Below are 16,209 nucleotides of genomic sequence, written 5' to 3' on the forward strand. Positions count from 1 at the left end.
CCCAATTTGACCAAAGATAGCATTGAAGCTCCTATGTCTGAATGCTTGCTCACTGCATCTACTCCCAGCTATGCCCTCGTGCATCCACTGGTGAAAGTATGAGAAGTTTACAGGCGGGGACAACGTGCATCCGAGTGAATGACAAAAGGGATGGGTGACTAAATCTCTGCCTTCCGCTACACCATTCGTATCAGTGACCACTGAGGCCTTGCTGTTAAAGTCCTTCTAACAGTAGTAATGGCATCAGTTACACCATCTGTATGCCCTAACTAGTTAGGTCTGGCCTAACTAGTCTACAGCGCCTGCTAAAGAGGGACTAATGTGGAACTTTGGCAGGTTATGGTTAAGATGGAAGCTACTCTTTCTGGCTCTTTGCCACAGCTTTGCAAATTTACAAGAGAAACAGCCCATAAAGGAGGAGATTCTATATATGGAGCGGCAAACATTTCTGCCTAAGTGTATTTTATAAAGAGCACCTAGATTTAGGCGTGGTGTATAGAATATGCTTAGTTGATATCCCAGCGCCTAAAACCACGCAACATGGTGTAAATCCTGGCACACTGGGTCACATTCTATAACTATGCGCATAAACTTTAGAACACCCACAAACACCTACTTCCCCGCCCCTTTTTGCCTGCAAGCATTCAAATTTAGGTGCTGTTCATTACAGAATATGCTTAGCGATTTGCGTGCACAAATTCTAATTACTGTCAATTAGTGTGCATTATTGCTTGTTAAGTGCTATTTGTTAAGCCATGTGTGCTGCAACAGAATCCGCTTGGATTTTGGCACGGAACGCTAGGCGCGCTATATAGAATCTGGGGGAAATTGTCTACTAAGAAACAGGAATTAGGTAAGCACATCATTAGACATGATTAGCACATGCTGGTAGAACAGAATCACGTGAGGCTATGGATGCCTCACTAGCAGTGACGATCCTAGGTCGGCTGCCACCCGGGGCGGATCGCCAATGCGCATCCTCCCCCCCTCGGGTGCATTTTTAGCTGCTGGGAGCAGCCGTGATGCTCTGGGCTCCGCTGGCTCCCTCTGCCCCGGAACAAGAAGTAACCTGTTCCGGGGCAGAGAGGGAGCAGGGAACCAGTGGACCCGACAGGCGCGCGGCTGCTCTCTGCCCCCCCCCCCCCCCCCCCAGCAGCGTGCACCCAGGGTGGACCACCCCGCCCTTGGTACGCCGCTGGCAGTAAACACTGAGAACCCCATGGGCGTCTCAGCATTTACCACCGCGAGCTAAAACTGCTACTGCAGCTGAGTAAGAGCCCCTTAGCTAATTTAAGGTTTCTGAATTTCCCTTATTGTTCAACTTTGGCTAAAGAGATGGATGAACAATGTATGTTGGATCTTTACCACATATGGCAATGGCTTGTTATGTTCCAAATGCTATTCAGAAAGTTATGGGAGATAGACCTGATCGAACGCAGGATTTAAGGAATCCATTCCTAGAGATGCTGTGGCAATGTCCTTCTCTGCTACGTCTGATGTCAACGGAGTCTCCTCTCCCGTATTTCACGGAGGTGTCGTCTGGGTTTACCTGGACTTCTCTCCAAAGACACAAATAATTGTAAAGAATTTCTGAAACTTCGACCGAGGGTTCTGGCCCTGGACATACCCTTTTGCCTTAACTTTCCTATAAAGTGTTTGATTACACATGAGGGGAGAGAATCTGTTCTTTCAATCCAATACAGTTACAATGCAGGATTCGTAGTCTTCATTTTGTTGCCCTTTGAAAACATATTTATTAGATAAGAATTTGAGTGTTTTGTCTTAGTTTTGGGGGGATTTGTTAGTGGATATTTCAGTTCTTTGCTGCTTTGAACTCTACTGGGGATCTGGCAGGCTGTTAGACTATTTGATTATAGTAGATCCTTTCTGTGAATGAGTGAGTTGAGACACTTCCTTTCCAATGATGTGACGGGGGAAATATGGGTCCATTCACACACTGACACATCATTCTTGTGTACACACATGACGAATGGCAGAATTACTTTCCACGCATACATGGGGAACAGTATGGCCAAGGGAAATAATCCTTTCCTGAAATCTTTTCTGTAAATAGAGGAGCAGGGGTAGGAATCCTGTCCTATGACCTTTTCATAAGAACAGTTATACTGGGTCATGTTGAGCCCAATATCCTGCTTCCAACAGTGGCCAAGTACCTGGCAGAAACCCAATTAGTAGCAACACTCCAGGCTACCAATCCCAAGGCAAGCGGTGGCTTCCCCCATGTCCATCTCAATAACAGAACAAAACAGCAAAAGTAGAGGCTGACAAATGTACAAATCAATAGGGAGACACTATCAAAGAGCAGTTTATTCAGATTATTCATATCAAGGACCTAGGGGAATATCTCTCTATATAAAAGGCAACACCAACGTTCTATGAAGCCTCCAGCTGGAAGTGTGAAGGGGGAGAGATATCCGGTTTCCCCATGAGTGTCTGCCCCGCCCTCTCTGTAACACAGTCAGTGAAGGAAAACAGCAGAGCACGAAATCAAATCACTGGCTCTGTAACAGTGAAGGACTCAGAGGGGGGAGGGGAGAGAGGGCAGGGACACACACACTCCCACATGCACACAGAAGAAAACATTGCTAGCCCCCGCTTCATTTGCATCAGAAACGGGGCTTTTTTACTAGTTCTGAATAAACAGCTCTTTGATATTGTCTCCCTATTGATTTGTACATTTGTCAGCCTCTACTTTTGCTGTTTTGATTTTCCGTGGAGGCTCCTCCTGTCTTTTTGGATTTGCATCTCAATAACAGACCATGGACTTTTCTTCCAGCAACTTGACCAAACCTTTTTTAAACCTAGGAAGAAAAGTCTATAGTCTGTTACTGAGATGAACATGGGGAAGCCCTGGGACTGGTAGCATGGAATGTTGCTACTAATTGGGTTTCTGCCAGTTACTTGTGACCTGGATTGGCCACTGTTGGAAGCAGGATACTGGGCTAGATGGACCATTGGTCTGACCCAGTATGGCTACGCTTATGTTCTTACTATGTTAAGACTCTTGCCACTTCTCATTCAAGTATGTAATGTGAAAGCTGACAGAGAATCTCACCTAAATCCGATATTTAGGAACCAGCCACAGGTCATCGGGAAAATCTTACGAAACCTGTAGGCAACGCGGCTTCATTTTTTACGTTTGGCTGGAATAAACACTTTTCTGCAATTGCAACCAATGTGAAAGCCAGAGAATGGGCTATTCTCCACAAGATCCAAAACATGAGAAAAGATCCAATGAACCTCGAATCATGCGAGTCCTCCAAATCAAACCTGTGAATCCCAAATCATAAGAAGGGTCATCAAGTCATGAGAATGCATTTTTCAAGTCCTAATCAAGGGGAAACAAACATTTACTCCAACACCTTACACATGAAAAAAATCCCCTTTGGCTTTTGCTGAGCAGGTTTTAAGACAAAAATATTCTTTTTGATACGAGTCTGTAACTATATAAAAAAAAAAAGTTATCAACTACAGAATGTTTACAAAAATAAAATAAATTAAAAAATAAATTAATAAGTTAAACAACAAATCAAAAGCACATTGAGCATCTACAAAACACTGAGAAAACCAAGAGAGCAGACGGTCAGACAAACAGACAAGGATGGAGCCCCCAGTTCCCAACTTTACTGCTCCTGGGCTTTGAATGTTCTCCTCGCCCCCACATCTGGCAGTCAGCAGCTGGAGATGAAAAGTCTGAAATGGCTTCTCTTTCAGCAGAAAATGCATTTGTACAGCTTAGGAGCTACTACAGGGACACGGGCAACAGAAGGAATTCAGCTACAGGGTCATAGCAAGGATGGGCAACAGAAGGGTTTTGGCTACAGGTACATGGCTGCAAACTGGGGAACGGAAAAGGGAAGTTACTTTACGGAATGGAATCCACGTTGGCCACAAAAGTCCGACAGTCATGGCTGATACCGTGGTGGACGGCTGGGGCCTTACAGGGGCAGGTCTGTACTGTTATGCCGGGTCTTTCTTGAGGTTCCATCGTCTCTAGGGAGTGCCCTCTGCAAGCTAGACATGGCTGCTGTCTTTTTGAGGTCAATGACTGCGTACGAGTCTGCCTGACGGGCAGGGTTGATGGGGATAGGTGTGCAGGGGATATGAGGGTTCTGCTGCCCCTTCAGGTCACTCTTTCCTTCCAACTCCACCTGAATGTAGTTTAGCTGCCTTGGCTCAGAGCCAGGTCTCTGGAAATCGAAGCTGAAAACGTTTGGTCCACAGCTGCTGCGGGCTGAAGCACTGCCTCGCTGTAGCACACAACTCTCGGCATTCAAGTAGTTTTGCATGGGGTCTTCATCATGGCAGCCATTCAGGGAAGGGCTGATCATATCAACAGACTCTTCATACTCTTCATCCTCTTCCTCCTCACCAGAATGGAGGGGTTGGCACTCCCAGACAGGAGGCAGGGACGGCAAGTTCTCATAGTGCAGAAGGGCCAAACGACGGTGAGAACAGTTATCGTTGGAGATCTTCACACGGTTGCTTCCACCACGTTTCAGTGCATGACTGCTGGGGGGCAGCAAACCATTGATGTTCTCGTAGGCGTACTGGGGAAGGTGGTAATCCCTTTTACACTCGTTGTTGTTGTTGTGGGATGCTTTTCTCTTCAAACCACACACATGACCCCCACACTCACGGTGGTGTCTGCAGAAGCTGTTGGCTTGCACTGGCATTCTCCTGTAAATGGGGGCTGGTCCCAGCACAAATTTCACCTCCCCTGGCTGCAGAAAGACCTGTGGGTTACGTTCCTCCAAAGAGCAACCGGGGGTTCCATGGTGTACTGCGGCCTCAGGGAAAGAAGGGTGGGCCTCGGGCAGCGAATGCATACAATGTCGGCTTCTCCTTTCCTCTTCCATGTTGGTAGTGTTCACATATGTGTGGGACTGCAAGGAAAAAAAGAACAGATAGCAGGCGTATGTTTTCCTCTTGAAAGTACGGTACAGAACGGTTTACACAGAGCAGTAGGAGAAAACCCTTAGCCAGGTCACAGCACTGGAGAAGAGACCATCAGACAGAGTGAACAGTGTGTACAGCACACGTACCTGTTCCTCGGGTGTTATGAGGCTGTGCACAGACTCCTGACCAGCTGACGAATGCCGCAGGCTGCCCAGAGAAGGGGGGCAAGCAGTGGAGTAAGTGCCTCCTTCCCGGACAAAGCTGTGGAATCCATTTGGGAATCCTGTGATGGTGTAGCCCAGAGCTGAGGATGGTAGCAGGAAAAACTTACATAGCAAAGTACAGAGGCAGCAATGTAGACAGATAAGAGAAAGCATGCATGGCGTTAGTGTTTTGTGTAAACATATACACCCCTCCCTCCCTCCCCCAATGAAACTTCAGTCTGTCTGTTATTCTGAAGCATCCCAGACAGCTGTCTCTTACCATTTGGTGTCTGTGGGGTGCGAGGGATCTCCAGTTCAGAGTGGTGACTGCTCCTGGTTAAGATCACAGGCTCCTCCACCACATTAATGCTGTTGCACTGCATCAACTCCTGCAGCAAGTTAAAAATCTCCTCTGCTCGTGAACACTTGAATGCAAAGATCCCTGCAGAGAAGATGCGAGATGGAAATGGGGTAATGACAGTCACATACCCAGATCTGCCACTGCACCTGGGCACATAAAGTATTTCATTGTAAACAGCGCTTATCCCCATGAACCACACAGGAAACTGAATGCTATTCCCCCCATTTTCACTATATTTTTTCAGTTACCTGGATAAAAAGCAGGACAAGGTGGCAGTAAATAACCTCAGTGTTCTGCCTCCCGTTTGCACGGAAGCAGGAAACAGGGTTATCTGTAGTCTTGTAGTTTCCTGTAATAGGCTCTTTCAGAGCACATGTCCAGCTTCCTGTGTCTTATGAGGCTCCTCCTACTGGCTTGCCTTGTTCTCTAAGCAGGCTGGGCAAGTAGCCCCCCCCCCCTTCTCTCTCCATCGGCTCTGTAACAGTTAGATCGCATCAAGCTTCCACTGTGAACTGAAACTGCCTATGTTGTATTTTTGCTGCATGATCCCTGCAAGCCACTGCGACTATCACAGGGTTGTCCTACCTCAGTCTTTGAGGACTGCAATTCAGTCAGATTTTTAGGATTTCCCCAATGAACATACAAGAGATCTATTTGCATGCACTACTTCATGCATATTCATTGGGGAAATCCTGAACACCTGACCTGGCGAGGGCAGAGGTTGGACACCCTTGCTTTATCAAGATCTCACCAAAATAAAGCATAAACAGCATTACTACTTAGCATGTTGTTGAAACCTCCCAGCTTCTCTTGCGTGGAGAGAGAGCTGGTTCAGAACAGAGTCCCAGTTTGCAAGGCAAAAAAGTCTTGTCCAGCACATCCGAACTGTAAGTTAATTTTCCTTGTTTAATTATTGCATTATAGAAGATTTTGGATCAAGAGTTCTGAGTCTTCTCAAAGGGATGTTCTATACTTTGACTGTCAAGCCTAGTAAAAAATAATTACTTTGCGAGGACAGAACACTCAGCTTCCAGCAAAGGATCTCTCAGGCCAGTCTCCCCCCTGTACATAATGTTAGCATTTCAGCGGCAAGAATCACCTTGTCCAGTCTGGCAGCGCCGCCCGCTCTCAAAGGAAAAAAGGTTGGAATCATATCCATAGCGACGCAGACAGAGGTACGGCCACCTAACTGCATCTCGCTTCCGAGTGTGTAACACGAGTTCAGTCTGGGTCAGTTCCATCAATCCTGAGCCTAGTTCGTTACCTTCATCATCTACATTTGTTACCTGCAAAGGCAAAAGGACCACGGCATCACCAAGGATCCACCAAGACAAGCAGCCGAGGGGATAAGAAGAGTCAATAGATTCAGCAAGTGAAACATAGGAACATGACGGCAGATAAAGGCCATATGACCCATCCTCTGTAACCCCTAACTCTTCCTTTTCCTAAGTGATCCCACTTGCTTATCCTATGCCTTTTTTAAATCTGACACAGTCCTAGACTCTGCAACCTCCACCAGGAGGCCATTCCATGCCTCCACCACCCTTTCTGTGAAATAGTTCTTCCTTAGGTTACTCCTAAGCCAATTCCCTCTTAACTTCGTCATATGCCCCCTCATTCCAGAGCTCTCCTTCAGTGGAAAAAGGCTCACTTCCTGTACATAAATGCCCTTGAGATATTTAAACGTCTCTATCAGTACAAGCAATGGGCTGAATTACCTTGAATTTGGTGGGATGCTGGTCAGGGATGCTGTCTCCACAGCTACAGCAGCTCCCCATGATGTCAGCACATCAGCAAGTCCCTGCAGGCACAGAGCAGAGCAGGTCTGAGCATTACTCATAGCTCATCTTCATTACCTCTTTCATGAATCCTTCAGTAATATGTCTGCATCAGGAGTCTGCATCAGATGGATGCTGTTGTCTCTCTGTTGTACAAACCCTGTATAAAACTGGACAGTATGGTGTGAAACTGAGAAAGAATAGCTGAACCCCCTACCGATGGGGGGAAAATAAAACGTGAACTTTCCTAAAGCACCATCAGTAGAGGATTCCGCTTTTCTTTATCAGTTTCACATCACGCTGTCCAACTTTATACACCTGGACTGAATATTAAGCTTTCAACAACAAGGAAAAGGGCATTTTGGATCCTCTACTTTGGAACTCTTTGCCAGATGAATTGAAAAATGCTTCCTCTTATTTTAGTTTTTGAAAGCTCTTAAAAACTTTGTTGTTCCAACAATGTTTTAATTAATTGATGTCACTTTTAAATTCTGTGCTTTGTATTGTAGGTTGCATTGTGATATTATTTTGTTATTATCACTGCTTTTGTTTGTAAAATCACCTTAGCACTTTGTACAAAGCAGTATAAAAAATAATAAATACATTTCTTATATTTAGCGATTTCCAGAATTCTGGTTCATCACAGATTACAACAAAGAAGGCCGTCAGTTACTGAGAAATTTTCACATTGAGACCTCAAAAGAGTGAGTTAAATTTCCAAAGTTTTAGAAAACAAAAAAAGGTTTCAATTTCTTACAAAAGCTCATATAGTGTGATTCAAATCTAATGTCCTTAAGGAGCAAAGTCCACATTTTAGCAGTATGAAAACAAGGAGGGACCAAAATTGTTTATTACAGTTGGAAAGTTAAGTGAAAACTGATTTGTTCTGAGCAATGCTCTTCTTGACAGAAAGTCAGTAATGAAAACATATAGTCCATAAGCAATTCAGAATCTCATAGTACGTAATTTAAAGGTTTTTCTGCCCCCCAAAGGCAACCAATGTAATCTGCAAGCAAAGCAATCTAATTTTGTAATGTTTGCAGATGGGTCTTTTTTCAGGTTTTCAGATCCACCAATGTACAGTAAATTATAATAATCAATCTGTGAAAGGACAAAAGATTTAATGCAGATCCTAAAATGTTCAACTAAAAAATATTTCCTAACTCTTCGCATCTGGCAAAATTTCCCAAACTCTCTCCTAGTTAGTCAATTAATATGAGCATCAAAAGACAATGAGGACCCCTGGAATTCTTAAAGAAGATTCAATGGGGAGAATGTTGTCTCAGGGGACTATCTGGGTGTTAGGTAATATATGCACAGGCATCAAGAAATGGCTCTTCCAGAAGAAATTATTGAAATAGGTCCTCCCTCTTTACCATATAATGCAAAGAACAGAGTGCAAGAATCAATGCCATCTCTGACATTCAATCTCACCTGGTCAGGGCCATCAAGAAGTTGTGGAATTGTGGGAATTATTTTCCCACCCACATCCAAACCCTCTGCTGGGCGTCATGTCAGCCACGATGATATGGTCTGCTAAGGCTCCATGGATCCAGGCCCCATAGTTCACCTGGTAGGAAAAAAGACAAAACTTAGAACAAGCAGAGAAGCAACTGGGAGGAAATATTCTATCAAGAGGCTCAGAGTGTGGCCCCAGGCACACACCTAAGATTCTCACCAAAAGAATAACCCTGAGGTTTCAGAAGTGGTAAAAAAAAAAAAAAAAATACAAACAGACCCCCTGAGACTCTCCTCAAGGTGTTTACTATGCGATGCCAGCCATGGACGTACAAAAACAAGCTGCTAGTTAATCAGTACATTCAAACAATGAGTCAGCAGTTGATACACACATCAATATGCCTGGCAAACAATAGATAAACACACCACATGCCAATGCACCAAAACTTCACCATCCTCACTACCACGCATCAAAGTGTACAAGGTGTCCCATAGGCACAAATAGATCAGTCAAGCCTCAATCATCATAGGATGCCTTCCTTCAGCTAGAACCCGAATAATATCACACAGCACAATGAAAAATGGGGAAAGATGTCTATTGCCATGCAGTTTACAGAAAAATAGCACAAAGCAGCTCTAGTTTTGCAAAGACATTCAACAATGATGGTTTGTAAAACTGAGAGAACATCACGTTTAGTGGTGCAAGTTTAGAATGATGGAGCTGACTTGGACACACTCCAGGTAGAGATGCAATAGTTAGCAGTTGTATATTGATGAATGGAAGCAGACTCATCCGCATAGCCCTGTGTACAGGGGACGTACAGATTCACTATAACATATGACCTTTAGTACTTCTTGTATCTGTGGTGGGGGAGGGTTAAGAAGCACAGTATCTGTATTAAAGGAGGTCACTATGCAGGTGGAAGGAGCATTTATGTACCTGAGTCTGGAAAATCTGTGTCCAGGATGGACAGTCCCTATAGAAGAGAAGTAGCCTAATGGCCAGAGCACCGGTCTTGACATCCAGAGGTGCCTGTGGTCTTGGGCAAATCACTTAACCGTCCATTGCCTCTGGTACAAACTATACTGTGAGTCCTCAAGGGACAGAGAACTACCCAAAGTACCTGAATGTAACTCACCTTGAGCTACTATTGAAAAATATGTGAGCAAAATCCAAATAAGTAAATATAAGGGATGTGTCTGTTGACAGAGGTGTATCTTTTAAGGAATATTATCTCATAAGTAAGGCCTACAGTGTCAAAATGAATGCAAGGATAAGGGCACCTTTTATCCAGGGGAATTGGGATCTGACTATTTTAGAGTGGATGGAGGGATATTGGGAGAAAACTGGGAGTCCCTATATCCTGGGGATGCTTGAAAAGTATTTAGCACAAGAATATTTAAGAGTCTTATATCATGGCGATGTTGGGGAGGATGCATATCTCAAGCATTTTACAGGGAGGGCTGTATCCATGAGATACTGGGAGTATCCTGCAAGCTTGGAAGGTTGAGGGAGGGGATTTTGTATCTCAGGGAAGTAGGGACAGAGATAATCCTGTACTTTGTCAGGTTGGTAGTGGTAAGATCTGTATCCTAAAGATGTTAGTTGGTGGGAGAAACGGTCCTATATCCTAAAGAGGTAGGGAGGGTTATTCTGAGCAGGTTGGTGGGGGAGGGGTGGAGGGATTCCTGGGTGGGCAGATAGTTATCATTTCTATAGCGCTACTAGACGTACGCAGCGCTGTACACTTGAACATGAAGAGACAGTCCCTGCTCGACAGAGCTTACAATCTAATTAAGATAAACAGGACAAATAAGGGATATGGACAAAGAGTAGCAAGATTCCAGAACCCCAAAGACTACTACTACTACTTATCATTTCTATAGCGCTACTAGATGCATGCAGCACTGTACACTGGACATGAAGAGACAGTCCCTGCTCGGCAGAGCTTACAATCTAATTATTGGGTGGCGGAGCAGGTGGGGGAAGAGAGGTTGGTGGTTGGGAGGCGAGGATAGTGGAGGGCAGACTTGTACGGTCTGTGCCAGAGCCGGTGATGGGAGGCGAAACTGGTGATTGGGAGGCGGGAAATACTGCTGGGCAGACTTGTACGGTCTGTGCCCTGAAAAAGGCAGGTACAAATCAAGGTAAGGTATACACATATGAGTTTATCTTGTTGGGCAGACTGGATGGACCATGCAGGTCTTTTTCTGCCGTCATCTACTATGTAATTAGGACAGACAAACAGGACAAATAAGAGATAAGGGAATATTAAGGTGATGATAAAATAAGGGTTCTGAACAAGTGAATAAGGGTTAGGCGTTAAAAGCAGCATCAAAAAGGTGGGCTTTTAGCTTAGATTTGAAGACGGCCAGAGATGGAGCTTGACGTACCGGCTCAGGAAGTCTATTCCAGGCATATGGTGCAGCAAGATAAAAGGAACAAAGTCTGGAGTTAGCAGTGGAGGAGAAGGGTGCAGATAAGAGAGATTTACCCAGTGAACAGAGTTCTCGGGGAGGAATGTAGGGAGAGATGAGAGTGGAGAGGTACTGAGGAGCTGCAGAGTGAATGCACTTATAGGTCAATAAGAGGAGTTTGAACTGTATGCGGAAACGGATAGGAAGCCAGTGAAGTGACTTGAGGAGAGGGCTAATATGAGCTATATCTACATAGGATGAGAGGGGGGAGGGTCCTGTATCCAGACGGAGGGGGGGGGGGAGGGGGACCTGTATGGAGGAGGGGTCCCGATGCAGAAGACGCAGGGGGGGGGGGGGTTGGGATGACCCCTCCCCCAGGTGGGGGCAGGTGACGCCGGTTGATCCCACGACTCCCTCCCGCTCGGTTCACTCACATCTCCAGGGCTGAGCTCCGGCCTCTCTGGGTCTCTCCACCACGTCGGGGTCAGAGGTCACAGACAGGGAGCAACGAGTGCGGCCACAAGATAGAGCGTCCTGTGCGAGCGGACGCTGCTGGAGGACCTGGAAGGCCGAGAGAGGAAGTGACGCAGGTTAGGCGCAAGTGACGTCACGAACGGCAAACGCGGGTCACGTGGAAAGTGAGCCAATATCTAGTCCTCAGTCAGCAAGGAAGACAAGGTGGTTAATCTCCGTTTCTACTCCCCCCCCCCCCCCGCGCAGCCGTCAGTGCCGTACACTCACAACAAAGCAAGCAAACCTATGAGCTGCTGTGGAAGTGATCCCATCTACTCCACTGTAAGCAGGGAAGCCAATTTGGTTAATCTCTGTTTCCAGTCCCCAGCGCAGCCGTCATTGCCGTTCACTCACAACAAAGCAAGCAAACCTATGAGCTGCTGTGGAAGTGATCCCATCTACTCCACTGTAAGCAGGGAAGCCAATTTGGTTAATCTCTGTTTCCAGTCCCCAGCGCAGCCGTCATTGCCGTTCACTCACAACAAAGCAAGCAAACCTATGAGCTGCTGTGGAAGTGATCCCATCTACTCCACTGTAAGCAGGGAAGCCAATTTGGTTAATCTCTGTTTCCAGTCCCCAGCGCAGCCGTCATTGCCGTTCACTCACAACAAAGCAAGCAAACCTATGAGCTGCTGTGGAAGTGATCCCATCTACTCCACTGTAAGCAGGGAAGCCAATTTGGTTAATCTCTGTTTCCACTCCCCAGCGCAGCCGTCATTGCCGTTCACTCACAACAAAGCAAGCAAACCTATGAGCTGCTGTGGAAGTGATCCCATCTACTCCACTGTAAGCAGGGAAGCCAATTTGGTTAATCTCTGTTTCCACTCCCCAGCGCAGCCGTCATTGCCGTTCACTCACAACAAAGCAAGCAAACCTATGAGCTGCTGTGGAAGTGATCCCATCTACTCCACTGTAAGCAGGGAAGCCAATTTGGTTAATCTCTGTTTCCAGTCCCCAGCGCAGCCGTCATTGCCATTCACTCACAACAAAGCAAGCACACCTACTACGAGCTGCTGCTTCCACCTTGTCGTTCTTTATTGTTGTTGGTCCATCTGTAACAAGTCTAAAGCTGTTGGATAGGCAGTGCCTTAAAAGGTGGAGGAAAAAAGAAATAACAATTGAATATCACTAAAAGAGCTTCAAAATTATTGTAGCTGGTAGAAACAGCAATTATAATCTCTTGTGCTCATTTTTCTTCACTGTTCATACAATACAGATCATGGCCAAATTTCAGTGAGGATATCCTGTTTCCTGATGGATTCATCTTAACTGTTGTTGTAATCTGCCTTGGGAAGCCTGATGTTTATAAAGACGATGGAATATATTAAAATTAAATGGAAGTAGAATTAAACTCTCCTTTCATTGGGGCACACGGAATCACATCTTCATCTGTTTTGTAGAAGTTTACTTTTTAGATACACAAATGGATTATTCTGTTTTGAACATGTTTCAGGGGCAAATGGTTTTATAAGTCAAAATACAAATACATATTTTGTTTCATGCAAATCTCTTTTGTTTAAACATAAATGGGCTATAAGCCCCTAATGCAGCCCATTGGTTTTCTTATATTTTGTTCTTGTGATGACTTATACTGTGCCAAAACTGAAAACTCTTATCTCTATCTGGTCGATAATAAAAGGAACACCATTCACCCTAAAAAGTTGTTTTGTGGCTGTACATGAGGAATTGTGATATTGAATAAATAAGTGCATATTTGTGTCCATAGTCATGCATCCAAAGTTTATATAATCCTTTTAAGAAAGCCAATTAATCATTTAACTTATTAGTGGAACATAACCACAGAGGCATGGTATGGTCGCATTTTCAAAATGGTAATACTAGTGCCCAGCTAAGGAACAGGTTACTTTGAGTTAGTCTTCACTGGACCAAACTTGCTTTCCTTGTGCCATCGCTGTCCAGCAGGTAGGCAGTGCCTTAAAAGGTGGAAGATAAAGGATTTTTTAAAACATTTATATCACACATTATCTCAAGCAAAGTTGGGTTCAATGTGGCTTACATTTGAAAATACAATGAGACAGGATAATAGAATTCAGTTATATCGTGGGAACAAATAGATGGATATGTCTGAAACATTTAACAAAGTTGAGAATAGCATATATATACCCAACTGGGCATTTAAAAGTTTGTCCTTTAATTATGCCACATGTTCAGAAATCATAGCTATAAGTATAGGCAGCTTTTCAAAGATTATCACATGCACACACCAGAACAGGCATCCATCACATTGCAAAAGTAAACAACTTCTACAGAGTGCATCCAAAATTAAATTTTTATTTCCTTATTTCCATCTTCCAAAATTCCAGACAGCAGATGTACAGATCAGCAGGACCCAAAGCAGTCCAAAATAAGTAAAGTCAGAAACAACATAGTTTATACCTAATTGTTCAACCACCCTTAGGATTCACCTTTGGGTTTAAAAAGCAAACCATGTGTATGTAAGGTCTGGATAAACAAATTAAAAGTCTAAAGCAAATGCCCATATATAATATGTGGTAGCAATAATGAAACAATGATGGAATATTCACATAGCAGGCAGACTGAGCCAACAGATTTTTTTTTTTGTTACATTTGTACCCCGCACTTTCCCACTCATGGCAGGCTCAATGCGGCTTACATGGGGCAATGGAGGGTTAAGTGACTTATTTTCCATTGAACATAATTAACTTTGTATTAACTTGGCAGCTAATAGTGTGCTGAACTGGACAATGTTGGCACATTTAGACTGACTCTGGACTTCTGGAGGTGCCTCTTTTCAATTAGAGGCCGACTGAATTTTGGTTTTGGCTTCGGTACCAAAACCAAACTGAAGTCCATGTTTGGCTTATTTAGGTTTTGGCTGAAAATACCCGTGCTGAGCAGCTCCCACACCCTCCCCGATCAAAAAAAGCCCCCTCTTGGACCCACCCTCCAGGGCAACCCCCTCCTACCCGAGTGGCAGCCCCCTTCTGGGCCTACCATATTGTTGGTAGGTAGCGAACGCAGGAGTGATCCTCACTCTTGCATGAGGCCAGCTTCCACGTCAAAATAGCTTGCAAAACTGCCCCTGGAGGTCGCAGCAGCCATTTTGCGACTGGAACCGACATGGGCAGGAGTTTAGGAGTTTTATGGCAGAATGTTCACATTCTGTAGTGTGGCCTGCTTTATTTGTTAAGTATTGCTGTTATGGGTTGATTGTATTAAATATGTTTTATTGTACCAAGTGGACTAAGAAATGTTTAAAATAAATAACCTCTTAATACTTTGACCATCTAGTTGGTATAGGGTTACCTAACCATGTGGTTTATGGAAGTATCTGGATTTAATGAGGAGGTAGATGAATGGGGGGGGGGGGTGTTTCTTGAAAAAATTGTCAACTTAAACATGTGTATTTTTTATGCAACCTGGAATGTGTCAGTTTGGTTGAATTTGTATCTTTGATTGTGATGACAATAAAAATATCTCACCTCAGGATATGCAAATTCCCCCGAGGAAGCAACAGTGTTGCGAAACACAGCTGGTGTTGGGAAGACCATTAAGAAGGAAGGAGCCCTCAAGCAATTGAGGAAAGATGTTGTTTGGAAGATAGAGGAATATTTTAATTGAGCACGAGCACGGAATTGTCTTCATCACTCACTCCCGATATATGGATTACCATATGGTGTTGCAATTGTTACCCTACAATACCATCTACAGATAAGTACTTTGAGTTTATACATCACGCTCAGGTTATATTGCACCGAGCACAACTTTAAGCCTCCAATAAAGGGAGGTAGGTAGGGGCACAGTGCAATGATGTTTGAGGAACCCATATTATATTCAATCATGTGGAGTGATTGTTAATATGCACGACTGAGCACTGTAATATTTAAAATGTATTATTATTAGTGATGCGGTGATTGGTGGTGAGAAGCATTTGAAAAAGTCTTGAAAAAATAAATAAGGGTTTCTAATTGTTAAGCAGCATGAAATAAATAATACCAAAACCCTAAACAAACCAACAACAACCAAAACAGAAATAGCTATTAACTGACCTATGAAAAGCAGGTAATCCAAACACTGCAGAACAATAATAGGTCTATTGAGAGGCACAGATTGGAAAATAGAGTAAGCTGGACTGCTATGGATCTCCAAACAGAAACTACACACTAGCAGAATATCTGATTGGGTCATACATACAAAAGACAGACAGACCCTAAAAGAAAAGTCCATAAGCCATTATTAACATGGACTTGGGGAAAATCCAGTGCTTATATCTAGGATAAGCAGCAAAAAATGTATTGTAAAGTTTTGGGATCTTGCCAGGTACTTGTGACCTGGATTGGCCACTGTTGGAAACAGGATACTGGGCTTGATGGACCTTCGGTCTGTCCCAGTATGCCAACGCTTATGTTCTTATGTAATATGCAGGAGCCTTATTATCTCTTTTTGAATAAGGAGTCGCTCTCTTGAGATCACCAAATTCTGGAATTCAGCAGAAACCCACTTAACATATTCACAATTTGGATGCCCAGTAGGATACAAAGCTGAAAATGCTACTCGCACTTCAATGATGGCACTG

The 16,209-nt window shown here is 44.2% G+C and overlaps 1 protein-coding gene across 1 annotated transcript; it reads right to left on the minus strand.

Moving 5' to 3' along the window:
* Positions 1–3,030: 3,030 nt before the first annotated feature.
* Positions 3,031–11,675, minus strand: FRS3 (fibroblast growth factor receptor substrate 3). The gene is made up of 7 exons (XM_030221502.1): positions 11,573–11,675; positions 8,697–8,832; positions 7,203–7,285; positions 6,584–6,770; positions 5,404–5,565; positions 5,067–5,224; positions 3,031–4,907 (listed from the first exon to the last, which is right to left on the minus strand). Exons 3-7 carry the CDS (start codon positions 7,260–7,262, stop codon positions 3,960–3,962), a joined length of 1,515 nt encoding a protein of 504 aa, XP_030077362.1. The 5' UTR covers positions 7,263–7,285; positions 8,697–8,832; positions 11,573–11,675; the 3' UTR covers positions 3,031–3,959.
* Positions 11,676–16,209: the final 4,534 nt, after the last annotated feature.

This window comes from Microcaecilia unicolor, chromosome 12 (assembly GCF_901765095.1).
Source record: "Microcaecilia unicolor chromosome 12, aMicUni1.1, whole genome shotgun sequence".
Taxonomy (NCBI): domain Eukaryota; kingdom Metazoa; phylum Chordata; class Amphibia; order Gymnophiona; family Siphonopidae; genus Microcaecilia; species Microcaecilia unicolor.